The sequence below is a fragment of the Oncorhynchus mykiss genome, chromosome 6, assembly GCF_057628025.1.
Source record: "Oncorhynchus mykiss isolate SJ-2025 chromosome 6, ASM5762802v1, whole genome shotgun sequence".
Classification (NCBI taxonomy): domain Eukaryota; kingdom Metazoa; phylum Chordata; class Actinopteri; order Salmoniformes; family Salmonidae; genus Oncorhynchus; species Oncorhynchus mykiss.
This window is the reverse complement of record NC_143027.1, coordinates 6,916,953-6,944,330: the sequence shown is the minus strand read 5'-3', so window position 1 is coordinate 6,944,330 and position 27,378 is coordinate 6,916,953. Positions and strand designations below refer to the sequence as shown.

Genomic DNA, 27,378 nt, shown 5'->3' with positions numbered 1-27,378 from the left:
AAACAAGACGGCATCATTTTCTTTTTAAAAATGTATTTGCGGATAGCCAGGGGAACACTCCAACACTCAGATATAATTTACAAACGAAGCATTTGTGCTTAGTGAGTCCTCCAGATCAGAGGCAGTAGGGGTGACCAGGGATGTTCTCTGTTTAGTGAGTCCACCAGATCAGAGGCAGTGCTAAAAGTGTTTCATATGATTTCAGATCATCTTAACTCCCCACCACCAATGAACCATTTATTTTATTACAGAAAACCACTGAACCACCACTGCAATATAGACCTACACTAAGAACAAGGTGCTTTCTACAACCTAAAAGGATTATTCCTCTGTCCCCACAGGAGAACCCTTTTTGGTTCCAGGTAGAACCCCTTCTGTGCCTAGGTAGAACACTTTTGGGCTCCATTCCACAGAGGGTTCTACCCTAGAACCCTGTTGGAACCCCTTTTTAGAAGAGTGTCCTCAACAAGTTTAACCTGTTAAGTTTACACCATTTCATTCTGTCCTCAAACTGCTGATTGGTATTCAAGATAACATGCAACATAGCACCACCACCGTTGAAGGTTTTCATCAACCTCTTAAATAGCAGTGTTCCAAGATCCTCCACCAGGGGTGACTGTAGTATCCTCAAACGGACAGAAAGGAGACACAAGAGGGCCCCCACACTCATTTTAGATCCCAAGGGGTCTTTATTTTCATACTGGATGCTCTCACCCTCATCACTATCTCCTTTGTCATCTTCCATTCATGGCATTTCAACATTAAAACAGAGGGGCACATCACACTCATGTCTTTTATTGGAGCTCAAACCACACACACACACACACACAATTATAGCATTTTGTTTACATTTCTCACTTTGTAGGCGCCCAGCTGAGGCCCTGGATGGACCATATTGCAATGAGATGGGCACAGGGGTATGTACAGTTGATGTCGGGAGTTTACACACACCTTAGCCAAATACATTTAAACAGAGTTTTTCACAATTCCTGACATTTAATCCAAGTAAAGATTCCCTGTCTTAGGTCAGTTAAGATCACGAATTAATTTTAAGAATGTGAATTGTCAGAATAATAGGACAGAGAATTATTTATTTCAGCTTTTATTTCTTTCATTACATTACTAGTAGGTCATAAGTTTAAATACACTCAATTAGTATTTGGTAGCATTCCCTTTAAATTGTTTAACTTGTGTCAAACGTTTCGGGTAGCCTTCCACAAGCTTCCCACAATAAATTTGGTGAATTTTAGAAAAAAAATTGTTTCATCAGACCAGAGGACATTTCTCCAAAAAGTACGATCTTTGTCTACATGTGCAGTTGCAAACCGTTGTCTGGCTTTTCTATGGTGGTTTTGGAGCAGTGGCTTCTTCCTTGCTGAGGGCCTTTCAGGTTATGTCGATATAGGACTCGTTTTACTGTGGATGAAGATATTTTTGTACCTGTTTCCTCCAGCTACGTCACAAAGTCCTTTGCTGTTGTTCTGGGATTGATTTGCACTTTTTGCACCAAAGTACGTTCATCTCTAGGAGACAGAACACGTCTCCTTCCTGAGCGGTATGACAGCTGCGTGGTGCCATGGTGTTTATACTTGCGTACTATTGTTTGTACAGATGAATGTGGTACCTTCAGGCGTTTGGAACTTGCTCCCAAGGATGAACCAGACTTGTGGGGGTCTACAATTTTTTCTGAGGTCTTGGCTGATTTCTTTCAATTTTCCCATGATGTCAAGCAAAGAGGCACTGAGTTTTAAGGTAGGCCTTGAAATACATCCACAGGTACACATCCAATTGCCTCAAATTATGTCAATTAGCCTATCGGAAGCTTCTAAAGCCATGACATCATTTTCTGGAATTTTCCAAGCTGTTTAAATGCACATTCAACTTAGTTTATGTAAACTTCTGACCCACTGAAATTGTGATACAGTTAATCATAAGTGAATTAATCTGTTGGCACATTTTTTGGGAAAAAATAACTTTAGATGTCCTAAACATCTTGCCAAAACTATAGTTTGTTAACAAGACATTTGTGGAGTGGTTGAAAAATTAGTTTTAACGACTCCAACCTAAGTGTATTTAAACTTCCGACTTCAATTGTATGTACAGTCCTTTCTAGTGTGGCGACAAATGAGTTGAACAGGAGAAGAGGATGAGGTTGGTGGTGGAGGAAGAGCAGTGGGGGTGGTGGGTAGAACAGCTGCAGTGACGTTGATTGGTTGATCTGGCTCATCACTTGTTGACTAAAAGAAAGAAAGATTTAGACATTTGTTGGACATTGCCATAGTTCAACAGCTGAAAAGCCTTCATTAACATACTCCCAGAGATAGAAAGACATCCAGTATTCACTGAATGAAGGAGCCTATTTACAATTTCATTCATCAATTAAATAAATGATACTATAGTACATTCAATGACGTTATTATTGTAGACTATAGGCTACTCCTGTATCTACCTTCTACAATACCGTAATCATTGAATGAAGCAGCATGCCCATCCACATTTAAAATGGTAGGTGTGGTGGTGGTAGGGATGGTAAGTGTGATAGATCTGGTGATGGTAGGGATACTAGGTATGATGATGGTAGGTATGGTAGGTGTAATGATGGTAGGTGTGGTGATGGTAAGTGTAGTGATGGTAGGTGTTGTGATGGTAGGTGTGGTGACAGTAGGTGTTGTGATGGTAGGTGTGGTTATGGTAGATATGATGATGGTATTTGTGGTGATGGTATGTATGATGGTAGGTGTGATAGGTGTGGTGATGGTAGGTATGGTCGGTGTGGTGATGGTAGGTGTGATGGTAGGTATGGTGATGGTAGGTATGGTGATGGTAGGTGTGGTGATGGTAGGTGTGATGTAGGTGTGACAGTTGTGGTAGGTAGGTGTGATAGTTGTGGTAGGTAGGTGTGATAGTTGTGGTAGGTAGATAGGTAGGTGTGGTGATGGTAGGTGAGGTAGGTGTTGTGATGGTCGGTGTGGTGATGGTAGGTGTGAGAGAAGTGGTGTAAAGTCAATTTAAGTTGGTAGAATATCACCAAAGTTTTAAAAAAATACAAAAGTAATAGCTATTGATTGGAGGGACGAGGTCCCTGAACCAATTACAGTTGTATTCATGAAAGTCATATGGCTTTGAAGATACAGTGTGCCAAAAAAGTATTTAGTCAGCCACCAATTGTGCAAGTTCTCCCACTTAAAAAGATGAGAGAGGCCTGTAATTTTCATCATAGGTACACTTCAATTATGACAGACAAAATGAGGGAAAAAAAATCCAGAAAATCACATTGTAGGATTTTTAACAACTTTATTTGCAAATTATGGTGGAAAATATATATATTTATATATAACTATATATTTACATGTGTGTTGCATGTACACTAAACCCTCACAGTTGGATAATGTCACTTTTTAAAGTGATGACATGTATATTAACAGTGTAAAACATGAATAGATGTTTAAACATTCTTTACCTCATCCTAATTTTCTTCCAGATGCTTGGCTTTTTCTTTGTCTTGGAGATTGGCTCTGATGTTTCAGCATCTTCTGGAGCTTCTAGCTGCTGGCTGTCTGGCCCCCCCTGTTGGTTCTCTGGCCCCTCCTGTTGGTTCTTCTTGAGGAAGGCACGGAATTTGTCAATAAATTTAAATAATTCCCGAATTGACCTGACCCAAAGTTTAACATGAGTCCCAAATGGCACCTATTCTTTGTAAAGTGCAGGGCCTCTAGGCATATGCGATTGCTTAGGGCCCCATGGCAACTAGGGGCCCCCTGACCCCCCCAAAAACCTTTTTTGGTCAAATTACCCAGGGGCCTTGAACTACAGTGAGCCCCCACTAATTTTGTTAGTCAATTTCATTCAGATATTATCTTAACATGCCATAAGTCATGGCAAAATGTGTAGAATTGAAGGAAATTAGGTTTAAAACTTCTAATTCTTCTCTGCCCCTTTGGAAAATGTGTAGAATTGCAGCAAACTTGCAAAAAATGCAATATGTTCTCTACGCCCCGTTGCAAAGTGTAGATTGGGAGGAAATGTAGTCAAAAACCTGAACAAAATGTTTTTTAGGGCCTCAAAAGGCTATGATGCGCTACTTTAGACCAGGGTCATTGAGATCCAGTTGAGTTTTCCATTCTAAATTCCCTGTGTACATTACATTTAAGTTGATACCAGATCTGCTTGACCATTTTGGACAGTTTTATATTGAAACAATGATGCAACATGATGACTGGTGTGGAACGTATGTGTGTAGAGGAGACTACAGAGGATGATGTCATAAGTAGAGGGAAAACAGGTCTTACCTATGTGGACGATCTTATGGCCCTCCTCAGCTTCTCTCTGATACGTTCTCTATCTTTTTGAGGTTCCTATTCTCCCACTTCTTATTTACCCAGCCCACAGCTCTCCTTCAGATACTTTTATCATGTGGGAGGATGTCCTACTTGTCATCATCCTTCTCCTCCTCCTCTTCAGTGTTCTCTAACTCACCCCTCTTCTCAAGGATCTCCCTTCTTTCCTCTTCGGCCATCTCCTCTCTTTTCGTTGCCTCTATTATCTTCTCTCTCTCTGATTGAAGCTAAATGAAATTCCCAATGCAAATATGAGACATTTTACGGAATCAATTATGTCCACAATGTGTACAAATACAAACACACAACCTTCTTGCTCATTCAGTTAGGGGTTTGAGAAATTCCTGTAACAATTTGTGTGATGTTACAACAATGTTGCCTCTGATGTTTATGCTTGTAGAAATTACTCCTACAAATGATGCTTCACTAATGCAACTATTTACAACCTGCACAGATACAGTTATCAACAACAACAACAACAACAGTAATGACGTTAATAAGGAAGTGGATATTCAACCGGCAGAAGAAAGGCATAGGGGTTGAGATAAATGAAGGTTAGGTTCAGGACCTAGAGTTGGGTTAAGGTAAAGGTTAGGTATAGTTTCAGTGAGGTTAAGGTAAGGGTTAAGGAAAGGAATAAAAGTTAACATTGGGTTAGCGTACCGCTGTCTGCCACTATTCATTTTCAGCTGGGTAAATATACACTGCCTTTTAATAATAACAATGACATGTCTTACGTGGGCCAGTCGTAGGTCCACCATCAGTAGATCCAGCAGTTGTTTGAGTCTGTTGATCCCCTGCATTTTTCTCTGGTTCTCCTCCCATTCTATGGCTCTCTCTGACTCCCTCTGTGGCACTCTGACTCCCTCTGGCTCTCTGACTCCCTCTGGCTCTCTGACTCAGCCTTCCACTCTTTCATTATACCCCTTTCGAGCATGAAGGTAAAACACATATCCTGTCTCACATCCCCAATACATTGCTAGGTGCTTTCAGTGTTGACAGTACCAAAATACAACAACTCATGTACAAAAACACTGCAACACAAACAAGTTACAACGTGAAATCGCCTCTATCCCATTCAGACCGGACAAAACTACATCTCCCATAATGCAAAGCCAGCACCAGTGGGCAGCTAACCGTCTGCGTCACAGAAAGGCATGCTAGCTAGCAACAGCACTTTTAGCACTCTGTAAACTATATTAATAACAATAAAACTCTGAAAGTTACATGTTTCAATAGTCTCACACTCCCTTATAACAATATCTACAGCATTAACATCGGGATGTTTTATTTATTTCACGTTATGGACTTCTACAAAGGAGTAATCTGCAACACATACCTTTCTCTCAGTGTTTTCTCAGACTGAGGAGAACGGGAGCTACGGGTTGTACCAGGGTGTTAGTAGGTGACGCAAGCACTCAGATGAAATAAAATACATTTAAGATGATGTTAACATCATTCAGCTACTGTAGTTCCCTACCTAACATCAACAGGCAGCACCAGTAGCGCAACAATTACAAATAGACAACAAAAGTAAATTTCCTGGCGATCATAGCGATCTGACTCCCCCCCTTCTGTCTGAACTTGGAATATTCCTGTTGGCGGGCTTGGCTGTTCTGCCTTGTGTACTATTCTAATCATTTGAAGTTTGATAGAATGACCTTTTCAACTCTACTACATTTATATGTAGATTATATTTTGGTTTTATATTTCATATTTGATTGATGATTAGGCCTATAACTTTTGATTCCACTCTGGCTACCTTGCACCATATTGTCCTCTCTTGCTATATCTTAAACTTTATGCCCTTGTGCAGATCTTCTCTCTAAACAATAGTCATGATAGTTTGAATGAGTTGAGTTAACTACACTGTTGTTAGTGTAACAGATGTTAATCGTTCTCTCCTTGCGTTGTGTTTTGTCCTAATAAATCACCCCAGCCAGTGGTCCCAGTTGAGCATTATTATCTGTTGTTCAATAGGAAACAGCAGGTTAGTTGTGAAGGGCCTAATGATGTTGATGGCTGTCAATGGTCAAATCTGTAGCATGAAAACAACTGTGTTAGCAGTGGGCTTATGTGACCATTACATCGGAGCATGCTAACTAACCCACTTATATACAGCAATCATTTACCAAAGCACATCCCAGAAAGCCCCTCAATCCCTAACAAGTACCATATACACACATATGTATAAATCAGTAACGTACAGCAAACTGTACACATTGTAAAATTGGAAATAGTATCCAGAACGTGACCTACCCCTTGCATCACATTTTCATACTGGGGAGACCTGACGTTCGCGATCTGCAAGCGGGCCAATCACATCACGCCTTATTGTCATCAGAGTTGAACGAACCAATAAGAACGCTTGAACATTAAATACACATTTCTTTAGAGGCAAGTGGAAACATAACCAACCCTGTTACATTCTCCCCTGCTGAATTACAGTTGCATACTGCAAAGAAACTAAATGAGGTATGCAATACATATGTCACCAAACATTCCAGTGCAAAGACTATTCTCTAAAGAGAATTAGGGGAATTCAAAGACCCCGTAGGAAAACATGCCTGTTACATGTTCGGTACACTCAGTGACAATAAGTCACTGTCCACAGTCGGTGGATAGTCAAGGTCAAGGGTTCTGTGACTGTTGCTGGAGATTGTGCTACCAGAGGCATCTTCAGAATGCCTTTCTTCTTCAGAGGGTTCGGACATTTCTTCTCCAAAGGTTAGCTCTGACATGCTTGTGCCACCAGTGGCACCCTCAGAATGTGGTGAGGGATGCTCCAACAGCTCATTGGGTATAAACGGCGGTACATTCGAAATCGTTACCCTTGTTGACGGAGAGAAAAGCGCCGTAACTTGAATAAACATTCCTTTAAGAAGTACGCCATGCTCAACCATACGATCTACAAGACTCTCTTCTTTAAGAAGTACGCCATGCTCAACCATACGATCTACAAGACTCTCTTCTTTAAGAAGTACACCATGCTCAACCATACGATCTACAAGACTCTCTTCTTTAAGAAGTACGCCATGCTCAACCATACGATCTACAAGACTCTCTTCTTTAAGAAGTACGCCATGCTCAACCATACGATCTACAAGACTCTCTTCTTTAAGAAGTACGCCATGCTCAACCATACGATCTACAAGACTATCTTCTTTAAGAAGTACGCCATGCTCAACCATACGATCTACAAGACTCTCTTCTTTAAGAAGTACGCCATGCTCAACCATACGATCTACAAGACTCTCTTCTTTAAGAAGTACGCCATGCTCAACCATACGATCTACAAGGCACTCTTCTTTAAGAAGTACGCCATGCTCAACCATACGATCTACAAGACTCTCTTCTTTAAGAAGTACGCCATGCTCAACCATACGATCTACAAGACTCTCTTCTTTAAGCAAAACCACCACCCCTTTATTCATCCGTGACGCATAAGCAACATTCTCATATCCCACCTTCTCTCCTACGGCGACCAGAAACTCCTCCACAGTGACAGTAGCTTCAGTAACACACCTACAGCCGTGCTGAAGTGACAGGGACGGCATCCCCATGTGGGTCGCCACCCCCGCCAAAGCCAATTTCAACATGAAAAACAATGTACTTAATTCTACCACAACAACTAAATAAAAATACTGATAACCTCAATGATGCATAGGAAGAGAAAAAAGACACCACCAAGAAAAATAAATGTAAAAGAAAAAGCAGGATATGTAACTCTACACAACACTCACTCATACAATTCCCAGCATGCACCAAACACTCTCAGCATGCAGAGAGAGATTGTCCAGACAGAATGTTTTAACACTGTTAATTTGACCACCAGAGAAGAGAAAGAAAACTGTTATGAGCTGAACAATATGCCAGTGGAAAGGAGGACCGTACCAGGTGACCCAATTGTGGTTTGTGACTATTATGATTTCCCATTTCAGCCAATTCAGTTGCAGTAATTCGGTTACAGATTTCTTGGTAATTCCACTAGCATTTTGGTAACGGAATTACGAGTTTTAATCACTTAATAATTCACCCAAAAAATATACATCAGAAAAATCACTAGAACTAATTGTTAGCCCCACCATTACTGGTTACTTCTGTGAACTTTCATTATCCCCCCTCCTCACAATTACAAATGTGAAAATATCTTGAAGTTATGTGGGTTTTTGGTAACGGAATTACAAGGCACAAGGTAATATTTCTGAAACTTAAGGAAGGTTAATGATTTCTCCAAAACCAAATGTAAGTGTTGATAATAGTAGTCAGGGGTCTTTATGTCAACATGATTCTGTTTTTATGTAGTTCTGATATTGGACCTTTCAAGACCTTTTCTGGTGATGTTTTCTAAGATCCCTTTTCCATCTGTTGACCCAGAAATCAAAGCCTTCACTGGTTGAAAAATGGATCTAGAATTACATTTACCAAAAATATACACTCTTAGATTTCATTTGACAGCCAATTACACATGCTCCTATGAACGATGCGTTGGTGCTCAAATCAAATCAACTTTTACTCTTCACAACACATGGTTAGTAGATGTTATTGCGACTGTAGCGAAATGCTTGTGCTTCTAGTTCTGAAAGTACAGCAATATCTAACAAGTAATATCTAACCATTTCACAACCAATACCTAATAGACAATCATTTTACATGGAAATGCCCTACTGTATCTCTAGAGATACTATCCAGCTACTGGCCTCTCCTGCTTCAGCCTGAATCCCACCCATGATGAGAGGAGGTTTCCTGGACACACAGGGAGAAACTACAGTCTGAATCCCACCCATGATGAGAGGAGGTTTCCTGGACACACAGGGAGAAACTACAGTCTGAATCACACCCATGATGAGAGGAGGTTTACTGGACACACAGGGAGAAACTACAGGCTGAATCACACCCATGATGAGAGGAGGTTTACTGGACACACAGGGAGAAACTACAGTCTGAATCACACCCATGATCAGAGGAGGTTTACTGGACACACAGGGAGAAACTACAGTCTGAATCACACCCATGATAAGAGGAGGTTTACTGGACACACAGTGAGAAACTACAGTCTGAATCACACCCATGATGAGAGGAGGTTTACTGGACACACAGGGAGAAACTACAGTCTGATGACTGATGAGACTACCTTTAAGGCTTAAGGGTTTGGTTAATGTTAGGGTTAATGTTAGGGTTAATGTTAGGGTTCATGTTAGGGTTCATGTTAGGGTTAAGGTTAGAGTCCGTTTTAAGTTTTGGCCAGATGGGCTGTCAATGGTATGTTGGTCAGAAAAGTCAATTTAGTCTTTCCCTTCTCAAACCTGTCCTCCCCCTAACCAGGGAGGTATTCCACCACCAGCACACCTGATTCACTAATCAGAGGTTTGGATGATTAGTTGACCAGTGGAACAAAGTGGACTGGATCTAGGTGAACTATGTGGAGAGTCTTCCAGGGACAGTACAGTACAGACTGAGAAGCTAACAACAGTGTAGTTTACTCAACTCATTCAAACTATCATGACTATTGTTTAGAGAGAAGATCTGCACAAGGGCATAAAGTTTAAGATATAGCAAGAGAGGACAATATGGTGCAAGGTTGCCAAAGTGGAATCAAAAGTCATAGGCCTAATCATCAATCAAATATGAAATATAAAACCAAAATATAATCTACATATAAAGACAACATGTCATCTACATGTGTTATAGAATAGCTCCCTTCTCACATCCCAGGTCATGTTTGGACTGGAACGTGACAACTCAACGGGCTATGCGCATCTCCCCAATAGCCTACAGAAAACTTTCCCGAGTGCAATGTCATTAATGTGACCGATATGTACAGTATAATAACCATAGTGAAGAAGGAAAATATCCCACCTCTGACGCACAGCAGAGACATCACTGCTGAGATTTCCCCTGGAGCAAGAGTCCCTGAAGAATTTAAAAACAGTCATTGCGTTACAATGAATGTCCTCCCCAAACGCTTGTTGCATCGTGAACTATCCTCCCAGTCCCTTGGGATTTCAGCGGATGGATGATGCGCCGCTGCCATTTACTTGGATGAGAAGTTGGACGAACGCTCCTCCAGCTCACGATACGAAATGGTGGGGAACTACAGTGTGGTGATGTGTCGTTCACGAACGAACGGCTCTTTTTGAACGGATCTTTTTGTTGAACCTCGGGAACCGAATTGCATCGGTGAAAGAGCCATTCATCTGGCTCTATGATTTGCAAACTGCTACTACTGCTTGTTGAGATCAGAACAACGTTTTTCTGTAGATAAATTACAACATCATTATCTAAAGGGGGTGAATCCTCACTGCAGAAATAATAAATAGTGGGGAGAGAGTTGTGATTGTATGTTTGTTTGTACAGTTATGGCTGTAATGTTATTATTTTGTGTTCTCACTAAACACCCACATTTGTATTTGTGTGGGAAATGTTTGTAGGCTACAGTTGCTGTTTGTATTTCATTGAACTTTAGGCCCATACAAAGACAAATCACACAACATAGAATTCCATATAACCTTAGGCAAAAATACACGAAATAAAAGTCAAGTGAAAATAGTTATAAATGACTTTATCAATTATGAGTAGCTAAACATTATCGACCTTTGGACACTGATGCGCAGGAGAACCCCTAGCTGTCAATCAAGCAGGCGCGGTGAACGGATTATGACGCTCAAGCGTTCCAAATGACGCAACAATACAGCTCCAGACCAGAGAAAGTTAATGCCGAGGATATTATTCGGTTCAACACTAAAACTGAGGTTTGACACGTGTGATTTGAGGTGAGTCAAATATTTACAAAAGTTTACAATACATTAACCATCCGCTTCGTTATTTCTGTTGCTATCAATCACTCCATCTGTATCTACTCTTCTGTCTGTCTGTCGGACTATCTGAATTGTCTGTGTACTGTCTAGCCAGCATATGCCAGAAAGGTTCTTTCACATAGGCTCATATTCACAAAGTCTCATAGAAGGAGTGCTGATCAATAATCAGTTTGGTCTTTTAAATTAAACTGAATACGTTTTGATGGACAGGAGGCGACCTGATCCTAGATCAGCACTCCTACCCTGAAACACTTTGTGAGCACAATCCAGGTGTACTGTGATTATGAAGTTGTGATGAGGTATTATTATATTAGTTGTGCTGATGCATGATGGGTTGTAGGCTAGAGCTTGAGGACTCAACTCTGAAGACTGTTTCTGAATTCACTGACCTGGTGAGTAAATGTTGTGTACAATGGCACCATCTAGTGACAGAAACATAGAAACACACATTGTTGCTGAACGAAGGCATCTCTTTATTTTCCAGAAATAAAACGTGTAGACCTTTCCTGCAGTCTCTGACGAGATGGACACCTCTTCTTCTTCTGGACGATCTCCGTCTCCTACTGGGACTGTCTTCTTACCCCCTCCTATCATGTGGAACAGTCTGTAAGTCATTCATCACATAACCTAGCTCTGGTACAGGGCATTATGTGCGGCTTGCTGAAGGAAGGCTCAGTGTCTGCAAGCTGTACGTAACGCCCTGGACCAGAGTGACACATTACCCACCTCTGGCCATCATGGACAGTCAACTCATCACATTCACGTACTGTAAGTCACAGTTGTGTGATTTGTGTTATTAAAGACAGTTAAATTGAGCAGAAGTTAAATTATTATTTTAATATTGTAGTAAATTGTCTGAGTTCACTTCCTAAATAATGTGTTGACATTCCTTTGCTCCCAGCTACAAGCAGGCAGAGATGGAGGTTTACTTCCCGAGAGAAGAGAAGAAGACCTGTACAGAGAAGGAAGCCCACATGCTTGAGTTGATGGGGAAGGATCAAACGATCCGAAATCAGAAGAAGGAGATGGGCAGACTTCAAGTGTGCCTCTGGGAGGAGGAAAAGAAGAAGAGGAATGGTGGAACGGAGAAGGACAAGATCATTGAACAATTACAGTCTGAGACAGACCACCTCAGAGCCCTTTTAAAAGATGAAAGGAGGAGAAGAAGAGTAGAAAGGGGTATACTGAAAGAGTGGAAGGCTGAGATCCTGAGACTGAGGGAGGCAGAGAGCCAGAGGGAGGCAGAGAGTCAGAGGGAGTCAGAGAGCCAGAGGGAGGCAGAGAGCCAGAGAGATGCAGAAAGACAGAGAGAAGCAGAGAGACAGAGAGAAGCAGAGAGACAGAGAGAAGCAAAGAGACAGAGAGAAGCAGAGAGACAGAGGGAGGCAGAGAGAGAGAGGGAAGCAGAGAGACAGAGGGAGGCAGAGAGACAGAGAGAAGTAGAGAGACAGAGGGAAGCAGAGAGACAGAGGGAAGCAGAGAGAGCCACAGAAGCAATGGAGTACCAGAGAAAACTGCAGGAGATCCACAGACTCAAACAACTGCTGGATCTACTGATGGTGGACCTACAACTGGCCCACGTAAGACATGTCATTGTTATTATTAAAAGGCAGTGTATATTTACCCAGCTGAAGCATCATCTGTAGGAGTAATTTCTACAAGCATAAACATCAGAGGCAACATTGTTGTAACATCACACAAATTGTAACAGGAATTTCTCAAACCCCTAACTGAATGGGCAAGAAGGTTGTGTGTTTGTATTTGTACACATTTGGACATAATTGTTTCCATAAAATGTCTCATAATTTTTTCAAACCATGATAATACATTAATTGACAATGAATTGTCCAGATGAATTGATCAAAATGACCCTGCTATTGATGTTGTCCAGTGTTTGATTCAATTACCTAGCTCTAGGTTGTATTTCTGTGTATCATTCTCTGCAAATCCTTTGAAAGTATGTCTTGGTAATAGATTATCACTAATTTAACCTTTTAAAATGAAGCAAGAGATTGAGAGATTGAGGCTATGGCAGAAAGTCATGGAGGATCAGCGACCAAGACTGGCCTGGAACAACAAACCTATTGAGACAGGAAGAGAGAGGGAAAGAGAGAGAGAAAGGGAGATGGAAAGGAAGAGAAAAGCAGAATTGGAAAGACAAGAAATGAAGAAGAAAGTGGAACAGGCAGAAGAAACGATAAAAGCGTTAGAACGAGAGATTGAGAGATTGAAAGAGATTGAGAAGGAAATCATATTTGAAAGAGAAAGAGACATGCGTATTGCAGAGAATGAGAAAGTCAAACTGGTCAACGAAAAGGTAAAAGAGTTAGAGAGAGAGGTTGAGAGACTGAAAGAAGATATGACAACAAAAGAGATTCAATACAAAATCAAATTTGAAAGAGCGAAAGAAGCGTTTAGAAGACAGAATGAGAGAGTGAAACAGGTTAACCAAAATGTACTAGTGTTAGACAGAGAGGTTGTGAGAATGATTAGATTGAAAGACGAGACTGAACCAGAGAGACCATTTGATAGAGACAGAGAGAGAGAAAATGATTGGAGACGAAGTGAAGAGGAGTTGAAAAATAGAGTGGAGATGGAGATGGAGACAGCCCTCATCAATGACAAAAAGATGTCTGAATTGGAGGAAGTCTTCAAGAAAATCAAGGAACAGCAGATAGAATTAGAAAATATGGAAACAGACAAATATAAATGGAAACAGAACCAAATGGACATGGAGGAGAAGATGGAGGGTGAGCACAACAAACAGAAAGAGGTAGAAAGAAAGATAATGGAGAAAATACCAAAACAGAGACAAGAAGAAGATGAGAAGAAGAAGGAGATGGAGAGAGAAGAAGAAGAGGAGAGACGCAAACAGAAGCACATAGAGATGGAAGAGGAAGAAAGAGAGAGGGAGAAAGAGAGACAGAGACAGATCAGAAGACAGAGAATGGAGAAGAGACAGAAAATGATGGAAAGAGAAGAAGAGAGACAGAGAGAGATTGAAAGAGAGATTGAAGAAGAAAGATGTAAACAGAAGCAAATAGAGATGGAAGAGGAAGAACGAGAAAGGGAGAAAGAGAGACAGAGAGAGATCAAAAGAAAGAGAATGGAGAAGAGACAGAAAATTATGGAAAGAGAAGAAGAGAGACAGAGAGAGATTGAAAGAGAGCACGAAGAAGAAAGATGTAAACAGAAGAAAATAGAGATGGAAGAGAAAGAAAGAGAAGAAGAGAGACAGAGAGAGATTGAAAGAGAGCATGAAGAAGAAAGATGTAAACAGAAGCAAATAGAGATGGAAGAGGAAGAACGAGAGAGGGAGAAAGAGAGACAGAGAGAGATCAAAAGGAAGAGAATGGAGAAGAGACAGAAAAACATGGAAAGAGAAGTGAGACAGAAAGAGATTGAAAGAGAGAATGAAGAACAACTATTTAAACAGAAGCAAATAGAGATGGAAGAGGAAGAAAGAGAAGAAGAGAAACAGAGAGAGATCAAAAGGAAGAGAATGGAGAAGAGACAGAAAAACATGGAAAGAGAAGTGAGACAGAAAGAGATCAAAAGAGAGAATGATGAAGAAATATGTAAACAGAAGCAAATAGAGATGGAAGAGGAAGAAAGAGAGAGGGAGAAAGAGAGACAGAGAGAGATCAAAAGAAAGATAATGGAAAAGAGACAGAAACATATCGGAAGAGAAGAAGAGAGACAGAAAGAGATTGAAAGAGAGTATGAAGAAGAAAGATGTAAACAGAAGCAAATAGAGATGGAAGAGGAAGAAAGAGAAGAAGAGAGACAGAGAGCGATCGAAGAGAAAGAGAGACAGAGAGAGATGGGAGAGAAAGAAAGACGACGACAACAAGAGGAGAGAAAGATAATGTTTGAGAGAGATCAAGAAGAAGAAAATATATGGAAACAGAAGCAAATTGACATGGAGGAGGGAAGAGAGAGGGAGAACAAGAGACAGAGAGAGATAGAAGAGATACACAGACGACAACAACAAGAGGAGAGACAGAAACAAATGGAGAAGGAGAAAGAAAGGGAAAAAGACAATGACAATCAGAGAGAGATGGAATTAAAAGATCAGCAACAGAAAGAGATGGAGAAAGAAAAGATGATTATGAGAGAAAGGGAGGAAGCAGGAAGAAGAAAGGAAGGGCGGAAAAATATTTTGGGGGAAATTGAGGGACAGAATGAACTGGAGATAGAACAGGAGAGAGAGATGGAAGAAAAGCAGGAAGTGATTAAGGAAGCAGAGGAAGAGTACAGGGAAAGAGAAGAGAGAGGAAAGGAAGTAAGCATGAAGAAACATGTAGTAGTTAATGTTAAAGCAAAAGCACGGGAAGTCTTCAATAGGCGTAAAGAGAGGAGGTTAGAAGTGTTGAAGGGGGAGCGAGAACACATAGAAAGAGGACAACAAATCAGGAGGGAGAAGGAGGAAAGACGGCTGGAGATGGAAAGAAAACAGGAGAGGGCAAGACAACAAGAGGAGCAGGATAAAAAACAAGAGATTGAAATTGCTAGACAGAAAGAAATGTTGAGACTAAGAGAGGAGGAGAGGCAGAGAGAGGAAGAGAGAGAGGAGGAGAGAAAGAAAGCCATTAAATGCCTTTTATCTTTAATCAGAGAGAGAGAAGAAATAATACAGGCAAAAAAAAGAGAGGAGATGGTGGAAGAGGAAAGAAGGGAGATCCTTGAGTACAAGAGGGGTGACTTAGAGGAGGAGGAGAAGGAAGATGACAAGGAGGACATTCTCTCACCCGATAAAAGTATCCGAAGGAGAGCTGTGGGCTGGGTAAACAAGAAGTGGGAGAAGAGGAACCTCAGAAAGATAGAGAGAACGTATCAGAGAGAGGCTGAGGAGGGCCATAAGATCGTCCACATAGGTAAGACCTGTTTTCCATCTGCTTATGACATCATCCTCTTTAGTCTCCTCTACACACATACGTTCCACACCAGTCATCATGTTGCATCATTGTTTCAATATAAAACTACTGTCCAAAGAATATGTTAGCTGACATGGCTCATTGAGTGACTGACTGACATAACAAGAAAAATACTGCTGATAACAACCACGTTTTTAAATGGTACCTTGTGTCATCTACTAGTCTAACTCTCAAGACTAAGTAGAGACCCAGAAAGAGTTCCTAAAAACACACACACAAAAACGTGTTTTGGGGGGATCCGGGGGCTACTAGTGGCCATGGGGCGCTAAGCGATCACATATGCCTTGGCACTATACAAAGAATAGGTGCCATTCTGGACTCATGTTCAACTTAGGGCCAGGTCAATTCGGGATGGGAATTATTGCACTTTATTGACAAATTCCATGCCTTGCTCAACTGAAAAGAGTAAAGAATCATTGAGATCCAATTGTGTTTTCTATTCTTCATTCCCTGTGTCCATTACATTTAAGTTGATATCAGATCCACTAAGTTGAATGTAAACTCTACTTCTTCTCCCCTCCCAGCCATCCCTGGACACACAAGGCTAACATCCACCATGACCCGGGCAGAGAGAGAGAGGGAGAAGAGGAAGGAGCTGCTGAAGGCTGAGGAGAGAAGGAAGAAGATGGAGGATTTCAATAAGCAGTGGAGAGAGCGGTCCCTGCTTAAAAAACAGACTCATCAACAACTGAAGGAGGAGAGGGAGAGGATGAAGGAAAACTACCTGGAGCAGATGAATCTGGAGGCTGATGCTCAAATCAACACCCGGTGTCTAACCACCCAACACAGCCACGATTACAACCACGGTCAGGAGTTGCCCGGGTGGGCCAATGGCCAACAAGTAAGCCAAGAGCCCACTGGATCTGCTGATGGCCACCAGGAAAGGCCAAGGAGGCAACAGGCATGGGCAGAGAACCAGGAGGGGAGTTCAGAGAACCAGCAGGAGGGGCCAGAGAACCATCAGGGGGGGCCAGACAGCCAGCAGCTAGAAGCTCCAGAAGAGGTTGAAACATCAGAGCGAATATCCAAGACAAAGAAAAAGCCAAGCATCTGGAAGAAAATTAGGATGAGGTAAAGAATGTTTAAACATCTATTCATGTTTTACACTGTTAATATACATGTCATCACTTTAAAAAGTGACATTATCCAAATGTGAGGGTTTAGGGTACATGCATCACACATGTAAATATATAGATACTTACCTGTCTCTGTGATGTCTTACAGCCTTCCTGACGTGCTGTCTGCCTAGAGCTGGAACTCGATGAAGCCACAGTTCCACTGATGTTACGTTGGTAATTAAAAGTGTCGCCCAATAATTCGTCCTCCTCTTTAAGTCATCGAGCCACATTTCCTCCTCAAAACATTATAGTCTCCTCAAGCCAGCAAGTATCCTCTTTATCAGGCAACAAACCATCGAAGGTCAGTGACCCTCCTCCCAAGAACAGAGACTCTCATCTGTATCCTAGTTAAATTCATCTCTGCTTACCACCTCTACAGTCCTAGAAAATATCCCAAAAATGGAAATGGTTTCAACAGAAGTCCTCCCCTCAGACCAGTGGCTCCACAGACCAGAGTTTCTCATCTTTATTCAAGTTGAATGCAACTCTGATCATTTCCACCACCTCTCCTGTTAAGGGGAGGTTCTGAAAAGGAGGTCTGGGAGGAGGTCTGCAGGTAGCCTGGACCGGACCGGTAGCAGCTAAGTTGCTGGCTCCATCCCCGGGCAGAGCTGCTCAAGTCAGGCCAGTGATGTTTGATGATGTCATTTTTGTTAGCAAAGTTTTATTCTTTAACAAAAGCATTTAGTAAAAAAGCAATATTGTTGTTACAGTGTGGATTGTTTTGTTATTTATTAGAATTGAAACATCCAGTAGTCATGGTAGATGTTAGACTTTCAATGAGACACCTAACATTCCATCAGTTTGATACAATGTGTGACATGTTATATTACAGAGGAGTCCTCTATACACATCTATTTTAGACCATAGGAGAAATATCAGATTGAAATAGCTTCTCTAAGAATCTGAGGAGAGAGCAAAAGTAGAAGCATCGTTAGCTCTCCCACCTCCAGTTCAGTACTCGGGTCATTCCACCAATTGAGCACCTTTTGGGGAGTGTAACTTTATATTTCACCTAATTCTAACATTCTGTCATAAAATGCACATGTTCAACTTAATATAAAACATATTTTCCCATCTCAAAGTAACAAATACATACTATAGTAAGTGCCTATTAAGTGCCAAATAAAGTGACAGGGTTGACTGTAACAGAGTTGACTATTTCATCTAGAATCAACCATAGATCCCCATGTGACTGGGAGAATGGAATGCAAGCTTACCAAACACATGTAAATAGTTTAAACATGTCTAGACTGTCTATCTATAGGTAACAGGGTTGGTGTGTTATAATTCACCCACCCAGTGGTGATTGCAGCATGTACATCTTGGTGGGGAAAACTCCCCCAAAATGTTTTAGATGAATACCAGCAAAGCCACTACACAACACAACACTAAACAATACATTAATTGCACTATAACTTTAACAAACGGTGCCCACAAACTGTTAGGGTCGACATAAAGCTGTCCCAACAGCAGAGCTTTCTTTTCAGCACCATGGAGAGAATCCTTTAAAAAACATAGCTGATATGGCTGACTTGCTAACACAAATGTGGTTTCTACTGACAATTGAGAAGTACAAACTATGGCACAAGGGGACAACGAGTGGACTACAGGATATCTGTAATTTAGATTAAGACAATGAGAGACCTAGGATGAACGTCGTCAATATAACCATTTGTTCAGCACTTTTGAAATGTACAGCGACAGAATTTTGAACATGGGCCATTCTTACAGTATTCTCCCTGTACACCAAGTCATAACTGCATATAAGCAGACAATGAAAGCTCTTACAATATTTGATGATTACATATCTCTAAAACAGGCTATAGTCTACATGTGCACCATCAAGTCAGAGCGGTAGGCTAAGTTATGAGAGGGGAAAGGGACAACATTATTAGGGTGAGGCACATGGGCTCCTAACAGCTTACTACACAACATACACTTAGTATTACTTTCTTATCTACAGTATACATATCTCAAAATCAATATCTTCCACCCCATTAGACTTTCATGAAAACAACCAACTGTTATTGGTTCAGGGACGTCATCCCTCCAATTAATAGCTATTACTTTTGTATTTCTTGACTTTGGTGATATTCTACCAACTTAAATTGACTTTACATTAAAGATACTTTCTTAAAACGTCAATAGATTCCACCCCATATTACTTTAATGAATACAAACAACTGTCATTGGTTCAGGAACCTCATCCCACTAATAAATATAAATAACTTTTTGTATTTTTAATTAATTTGAATGGACTTTACCTGAAAAATGCTTCCCTAAAACTTCAGTAGCTTCCACGTTTATGAATACAACAAACTGATACTGGTTCACAGACCTCTTCCCTCCAATCCACGGTAATTACGTTTGGACTTTTGGACATTACAAATCAAGTCAAATTGAAAACATTATTGGTGTTGTTGAATTAGGTTTTCATAATAGCAAGCTAGGACTGATGGTTTGGTTATCTAAACTAGCAAGTATGTTGGTTTGTTACCAAGGCAACTACTGTTGCTATCTAGTAAACTTGCTAGCTACTTCAATGGATGTTGAACACATTTCTACCGGCAAATGTGTTCAATTATAGCCATGGTATAAAAGGGATAATCAACTCAGGGCTTTATGGTTCTCTGGAAAATAATGCAAGTCCATGGAAGGTCAGTTCCACAGTGTTCATTATTTACCATAGAACTCATAGTCCCTCGTTGATTATCCCTTACATCACTTTATGAGCTGGATTTGCCTTTCTTTGCAACAGTGGAAGCTGCTGAGGAGACGACGGCTCATAATAATGGTTGGAATGGAGTCAATGGAGTGGTATCAACCACATTAAAGATGTTTCCATGTGTTTGATACCACTCAATTGACTTCATTCCAGACATTATTATGAGCTGTCTTCCCCTCAGCAGCCTCCACTGCTTTGCAATTCGTTTGTTTGTTTTCAGTTGTTAGCATTTAGCTAACAACGTCTATGTGAATTTGCTAGTTTGTGCTAATTTGTTAGCATTCTGGTAATAGAGGGCAATAGGTATTTCTTGTGTTTTTAGCACCCCCTCATGTGCTATGCCGGTAATACTGTAAATCCCGGTATGAGAGAAGGATGGTATGACAATATGAACATCTGGATACCGCCCAACCCTAATCACCACAACTACCACACCTACCTACCACAACTACCACACCTACTTATCCCAACTACCACATCTACCTACCACAACTACAACCCCTATGTACTACCACCACCACACCAACCTACCAAAACTAACACAACCACCACACCAATCATCACCACAACTACAAAACCTACCATCACCAAACCTACCTAGCACAACCACCACACATATGTACCACAACTACCAAAACTGCCACACCTACCAAACACAACTACCAAACCTACCTACCACAACTACCACATCGACCTACCACAACTATCACACCTACCATCAACACACCTACAATCCACCAATACCACAACTATCACATCTATTATCATCAAACTTACCACACCTACCATCACCACACCTACCAAACCTACCACAACTACCTACCCAAACTACCACACCTATAATCACCATACCTACCATATCTATCATCACCAAACCTACCAAACTTACCTACCATCACCACTTCTCTCACACCTACATCACAAAACCTAACACACCTACCATACCTACCTTCACCAAACCATCCATCACCACACCTATCACACCTACCATAACCACAGCTACCTCATGTACCATCACCACACCCACCAAACCTACCTACCTACCCACCTACCTATCTACCTACCACAACTACCACACCTACCTACCACACCTACCTACCACACCTATCACACCTACCATCACCACACCTACCATAACCACAGCTACCTCACGTACCATCACCAAACCTACCTACCTACCTACCTACCAAAACTATCACACCTAACATTAATACACTTACCATCACCACACCCACCATACCTACCATCCATACACCTACCATCACCACACCTATCTCACCTACCATCACCACAAAAACCATACCATAATTACTTCACCACACCTACCATCATCACATCTACCATAACCACACCTACCATACCTACCTTCACAACACCTACCGTCACCACACCTACCATCACCACACCTATCACACCTACCATAACCACACCTACCATACCTACCATCCATACACCTACAATCACCACACCTATCTCACCTACCATCACCACAAAAACCATACCATAATTACTTCACCACACCTACCATCATCACATCTACCATAACCACACCTACCATCACAACACCTACTGTCACCACACCTACCATCATCACTACACTTACCATCACCACACCTACCATCACCACACCTACCATCACCACACCTACCATACCTACTTTCACAACACCTACCGTCACCACACCTACAATCACCTCACCTACCATCACCACACCTACCATCATCACATCTACCATAATCACACCTACCATACCTACAATCACCACACCTACAATCACCACACCTACCATCGCTACCATCCCCACACCTATCACACCTACCATCCCTACCACCACCACACCTCCTTCATTCAGTGAATTCTGGATGTCTTTCTATCTCTGGGAGTATGTTAATGAAGGCTTTTCAGCTGTTGAACTATGGCAATGTCCAACAAATGTCTAAATCTTTCTTTATTTTAGTCAACAAGTGATGAGCCAGATCAACCAATCAACGTCACTGCAGCTGTTCTACCCACCACCCCCACTGCTCTTCCTCCACCACCAACCTCATCCTCTTCTCCTGTTCAACTCATTTGCCGCCACACTAGAAAGGACTGTACATACAGTTGAAGTCAGTAGTTTACATACACTTAGGTTGGAGTCGTTAAAACTAATTTTTCAACCACTCCACAAATTTCTTGTTAACAAACTATAGTTTTGGCAAGATGTTTAGGACATCTAAAGTTATTTTTTCCCAAAAAATGTGCCGACAGATTATTTCACTTATGATTAACTGTATCACAATTTCAGTGGGTCAGAAGTTTACATAAACTAAGTTTAATGTGCATTTAAACAGCTTGGAAAATTCCAGAAAATGATGTCATGGCTTTAGAAGCTTCTGATAGGCTAATTGACATCATTTGAGGCAATTGGATGTGTACCTGTGGATGTACAGTGCCTTGCGAAAGTATTCGGCCTCCTTGAACTTTGCGACCTTTTGCCACATTTCAGGCTTCAAACATAAAGATATAAAACTGTATTTTTTTGTGAAGAATCAACAACAAGTGGGACACAATCATGAAGTGGAACGACATTTATTGGATATTTCAAACTTTTTTAACAAATCAAAAACTGAAAAATTGGGCGTGCAAAATTATTCAGCCCCCTTAAGTTAATACTTTGTAGCGCCACCTTTTGCTGCGATTACAGCTGTAAGCAGCTTGGGGTATGTCCCTGCTGAAGAAAAGCAGGCCCAAACCATGATGCTGCCACCACCATGTTTGACAGTGGGGATGGTGTGTTCAGCTGTGTTGCTTTTACGCAAAAAATAACGATTTGCATTGTTGCCAAAAAGTTCAATTTTGGTTTCATCTGACCAGAGCACCTTCTTCCACATGTTTGGTGTGTCTCCCAGGTGGCTTGTGGCAAACTTTAAACAACACTTTTTATGGATATCTTTAAGAAATGGCTTTCTTCTTGCCACTCTTCCATAAAGGCCAGATTTGTGCAATATACGACTGATTGTTGTCCTATGGACAGAGTCTCCCACCTCAGCTGTAGATCTCTGCAGTTCATCCAGAGTGATCACGGGCCTCTTGGCTGCATCTCTGATCAGTCTTCTCCTTGTATGAGCTGAAAGTTTAGAGGGACGGCCAGGTCTTGGTAGATTTGCAGTGGTCTGATACTCGTTCCAATTCAATATTATCGCTTGCACAGTGCTCCTTGGGATGTTTAAAGCTTGGGAAATCTTTTTGTATCCAAATACGGCTATAAACTTCTTCACAACAGTATCTCGGACCTGCCTGGTGTGTTCCTTGTTCTTCATGATGCTCTCTGCGCTTTTAACGGACCTCTGAGACTATCACAGTGCAGGTGCATTTATACGGAGACTTGATTACACACAGGTGGATTGTATTTATCATCATTAGTCATTTAGGTCAACATTGGATCATTCAGAGATCCTCACTGTACTTCTGGAGAGAGTTTGCTGCACTGAAAGTAAAGGGGCTGAATAATTTTGCACGCCCAATTTTTCAGTTTTTGATTTTTTTAAAAAGTTTGAAATATCCAATAAATGTCGTTCCACTTCATGATTGTGTCCCACTTGTTGTTGATTCTTCACAAAAAATACAGTTTTATATCTTTATGTTTGAAGCCTGAAATGTGGCAAAAGGTCTTCAAAGTTCAAGGGGGCCGAATACTTTCGCAAGGCACTGTATTTCAAGGCATACCTTAAAACTCAGTGCCTCTTTGCTTGACATCATGGGGAAAATCGAAAGAAATCAGCCAAGACCTCAGGAAAAATTGTAGACCCCCACAAGTCTGGTTCATCCTTGGGAGCAAGTTCCAAACGCCTGAAGGTACCACATTCATCTGTACAAACAATAGTACGCAAGTATAAACACCATGGCACCACGCAGCTGTCATACTGCTCAGGAAGGAGACGTGTTCTGTCTCCTAGAGATGAACATACGTTGGTGCAAAACAAAAAGTGCAAATCAATCCCAGAACAACAGCAAAGGACCTTGTGACGTAGCTGGAGGAACCAGGTACAAAAATATCTTTATCCACAGTAAAACGAGTCCTATATCGACATAACCTGAAAGGCCCTCAGCAAGGAAGAAGCCACTGCTCCAAAACCACCATAGAAAAGCCAGACAACGGTTTGCAACTGCACATGTAGACAAAGATCGTACTTTTTGGAGAAATGTCCTCTGGTCTGATGAAACAACATAGAACTGTTCTAAAATTCACCAAATGCATTGTGGGAAGCTTGTGGAAGGCTACCTGAAACGGTTGACCCAAGTTAAACAATTTAAAGGGAATGCAACCAAATACTAATTGAGTGTATGTAAACTTATGACCCACTAGGAATGTGATGAAAGAAATAAAAGCTGAAATAAATCATTCTCTGTCCTATTATTCTGACAATTCACATTCTTAAAAGAAAGTGGTGATCTTAACTGACCTAAGACAGGGAATCTTTACTTGGATTAAATGTCAGGAATTGTGAAAAACTCTGTTTAAATGTATTTGGCTAAGGTGTATGTACACTCCCGTCATCAACTGTACATACCCCTGTGCCCATCTCATTGCAATATGGTCCATCCAGGGCCTCAGCTGGGCGCCTACAATGTGAGAAATGTAAACAAGATGCTATAGTTGTGTGTGTGTGTGTGTGTGTGTGTGTGTGTGGTTTGAGTTCCAAAAAAAAGACATGAGTGTGATGTGCCCCTCTGTTTTAATGTTGAAATGCCATGAATGGAAGATGACAAAGGAGATAGTGATGAGGGTGAGAGCATCCAGTATGAAAATAAAGACCCCTTGGGATCTAAAATGAGTGTGGGGGCCCTCTTGTTGCCATCTTTTACTTTGACTTCCCTACATTCCTAAAGAAAATAATGTACTTTTTACTCCATACATTTTCCCTGACATCAAAAAGTACTTGTTACATTTTGACAGGAAATTGGTCCAATTTACACAATTATCAAGAGAACATCCCTGGTCAGCCCTACTGCCTCTGATCTGGAGGACTCACTAAACAGAGAACATCCCTGGTCACCCCTACTGCCTCTGATCTGGAGGACTCACTAAACAGAGAACATCCCTGGTCACCCCTACTGCCTCTGATCTGGCGGACTCACTAAACAGAGAACATCCCTGGTCACCCCTACTGCCTCTGATCTGGAGGACTCACTAAACAGAGAACATCCCTGGTCATCCCTACTGCCTCTGATCTGGAGGACTCACTAAACAGAGAACATCCCTGGTCACCCCTACTGCCTCTGATCTGGAGGACTCACTAAACAGAGAACATCCCTGGTCATCCCTACTGTTTCTGATCTGGTGGACTCACTAAACAGAGAACATCCCTGGTCACCCCTACTGCCTCTGATCTGGAGGACTCACTAAACACAAATGCTTTGTTTGTAAATTATATCTGAGTGTTGGAGTGTTCCCCTGGCTATCCGCAAATATATTTTAAAATAAAATAAAATTGTACCATCTGGTTTGCTTAATATAAGGAATTTGAAATGGTTTACACTTGTACTTTTACTTTTGATACTTAAGTACATTTAAAACCAAATACTTTTAGACTTTTACTCAAGTAGTATTTTACTGGGTGACTCTCACTTTTACTTGTCATTTTCTATTAAGGTATCTTTACATTTACTCAAGTATGACTATTGAGTACTTTTTCCACCACTGAGGCAAGCAGATCAGAGATGTCAAGGTGGCACCCAAGCATATGCCATGTGTATATGTGCAACATACAAATATGTATGGTCATATTCTTTATGTTTTACTTCATTTGTTATCTGATGGATCCATCCCTTGTATCATTTTCTAGGCCTCCCAGGTATTTTCATTTAAAGTAATGTATATGATTACTGCTGCTAGGGGGAGCTGTGATGTCAATGGGGAGCGTTAGTGAGATCGTGAGGTCTTAGAGGTTTCTTCTTCAATCTTGGAGAATTCCTACTACTGAAAACTAATAACGTTTCTCCGTCTCATCATTTTACCCTATTAATCAAGTTACGTAATGTGCAAAAGTCCTATTTGTTTTATTTTCTATCAAAGACTCAGTTTAGTTCAGATAATATATGTAAATATGTGATGATTCGATAAAATGTGTTAATATTTCTACAAAAATAGCATTTAACAGTTTGCTAGCTTGATGCTAACCAAATTTAGCTTGGCTAAGCACTAGCTAGCTCTAGGCTAGTTTATCTCAGTCTGATAGCTTACATGTTAGTAGTTTATAATATAATGGTTGTAGCACCGTTTAGCACAGGCCTTCAGTAATGTATAGCTTTTTCCAAATTGACACTGATAGTACAGTGAGTTATATATAATGTGAATGTGTAGATGTGTGGTGATAGTATTTTAACCTCAGACCTTTTATTTTTTTGATACAGGAATATGAAATGTGGAGATGTAATGCAACAATAGAGTTGTAATGGATACTTGGTTTTGATGCAGCGACCAATTTGGCAACGGAATTATGAGTTGTAATCACTTAATAATTCACAAACAAAATACACATCAGAAAAATCACTAGAACTAATTGTTAGCTCCACCACTACTTGTTACTTCTGTGAACTTTCATTATCCCCCCTCCTTACAAAGACAAATGTGAAAATATCTTGAAGTTATGTGGGGTTTTGGTAACGGAATTACAAGGCACAAGACAATATTACCAAAACGATTTCTCCAAACCCAAATGTAAGTGTTGATATTAGTAGTCAGGGGTCTTTATGTCAACATGATTCTGTTTTTATGTAGTTCTGATATTGGACCTCTTAAGACTTTTTCTGCTAATCTTTTCTAAGATCCCTTTTCCATCTGTTGACCCAGAAATCAAAGCCTTCACTGGTTGAAAAATGTATCTAGAATTACATTTACCAAAAATATACACTCTTAGATTTCATTTCACACCCAATTACACATGCTCTTATGAACATTATAATTGGTGCTCAAATCAAATCAAATTTTACTCGTCACAACACATGGTTAGTAGATGTTATTGTGACTGTAGCGAAATGCTTGTGCTTCTAGTTCTGACAGTGCAGTAATATCTAACAAGTAATATCTAACCATTTCACAACAAATACCTAATAGACAATCCTTTCACATGGAAATGCCCTACTGTACCTCTAGAGATACTATCCATCCCCAACTAGTAATAAAGTGGTCGGGCTGGTTGCTACTGGCCTCTCCAGCTTCAGGTTGAATCACACCCATGATGAGAGGAGGTTTACTGGACATACAGGGAGAAACTACAGTCTGAATCCCACCCATGATGAGAGGAGGTTTACTGGACACACAGGGAGAAACTACAGTCTGAATCCCACCCATGATGAGAGGAGGTTTACTGGACATACAGAGAGAAACTACAGTCTGAATCCCACCCACGATGAGAGGAGGTTTACTGGAGACACAGGGAGAAACTACAGTCTGAA

General features: G+C 40.9%; 2 protein-coding genes and 1 long non-coding RNA gene across 4 annotated transcripts; 2 read left to right on the top strand and 1 right to left on the bottom strand.

The window, feature by feature from the left end:
* Positions 1-1,086: 1,086 nt before the first annotated feature.
* Positions 1,087-5,263, bottom strand: LOC149982736 (uncharacterized). Of its 2 annotated transcripts, XR_016496493.1 has the most exons (4): positions 5,075-5,263; positions 4,477-4,564; positions 3,461-3,600; positions 1,087-2,237 (listed from the first exon to the last, which is right to left on the bottom strand). It is a non-coding gene; the product is annotated as an uncharacterized LOC149982736 (long non-coding RNA). The 2 variants fall into 2 exon arrangements; XR_016496492.1 differs by lacking the exon at positions 5,075-5,263 and having other exon boundaries at positions 3,461-3,597.
* Positions 5,264-13,951: 8,688 nt separating this feature from the next.
* On the top strand, positions 13,952-15,076 carry LOC149982735 (uncharacterized). The gene is made up of 2 exons (XM_090239243.1): positions 13,952-14,733; positions 15,069-15,076. The coding sequence occupies exons 1-2, from the start codon at positions 13,995-13,997 to the stop codon at positions 15,074-15,076; spliced, it is 747 nt and encodes a 248-aa protein (XP_090095369.1). The 5' UTR covers positions 13,952-13,994.
* Positions 15,077-15,215: 139 nt separating this feature from the next.
* Positions 15,216-22,269, top strand: LOC149982734 (uncharacterized). Its single transcript, XM_090236911.1, has 3 exons — positions 15,216-16,032; positions 16,617-17,163; positions 21,896-22,269. Exons 1-3 carry the CDS (start codon positions 15,216-15,218, stop codon positions 22,128-22,130), a joined length of 1,599 nt encoding a protein of 532 aa, XP_090093037.1. The 3' UTR covers positions 22,131-22,269.
* Positions 22,270-27,378: the final 5,109 nt, after the last annotated feature.

Excerpts from the sequence above, each read along its gene's own strand:
- LOC149982735 (XM_090239243.1), top strand. The coding sequence starts at position 13,995 with ATGGAGAGAGAAGAAGAAGAGGAGAGACGCAAACAGAAGCACATAGAG.
- LOC149982734 (XM_090236911.1), top strand. The coding sequence starts at position 15,216 with ATGGAATTAAAAGATCAGCAACAGAAAGAGATGGAGAAAGAAAAGATG. Across the intron at positions 16,033-16,616 it reads CCATAAGATCGTCCACATAG|CCATCCCTGGACACACAAGG; the intron begins GTAAGACCTGTT and ends CTCCCCTCCCAG. Across the intron at positions 17,164-21,895 it reads TGGAAGAAAATTAGGATGAG|TCAACAAGTGATGAGCCAGA; the intron begins GTAAAGAATGTT and ends TCTTTATTTTAG.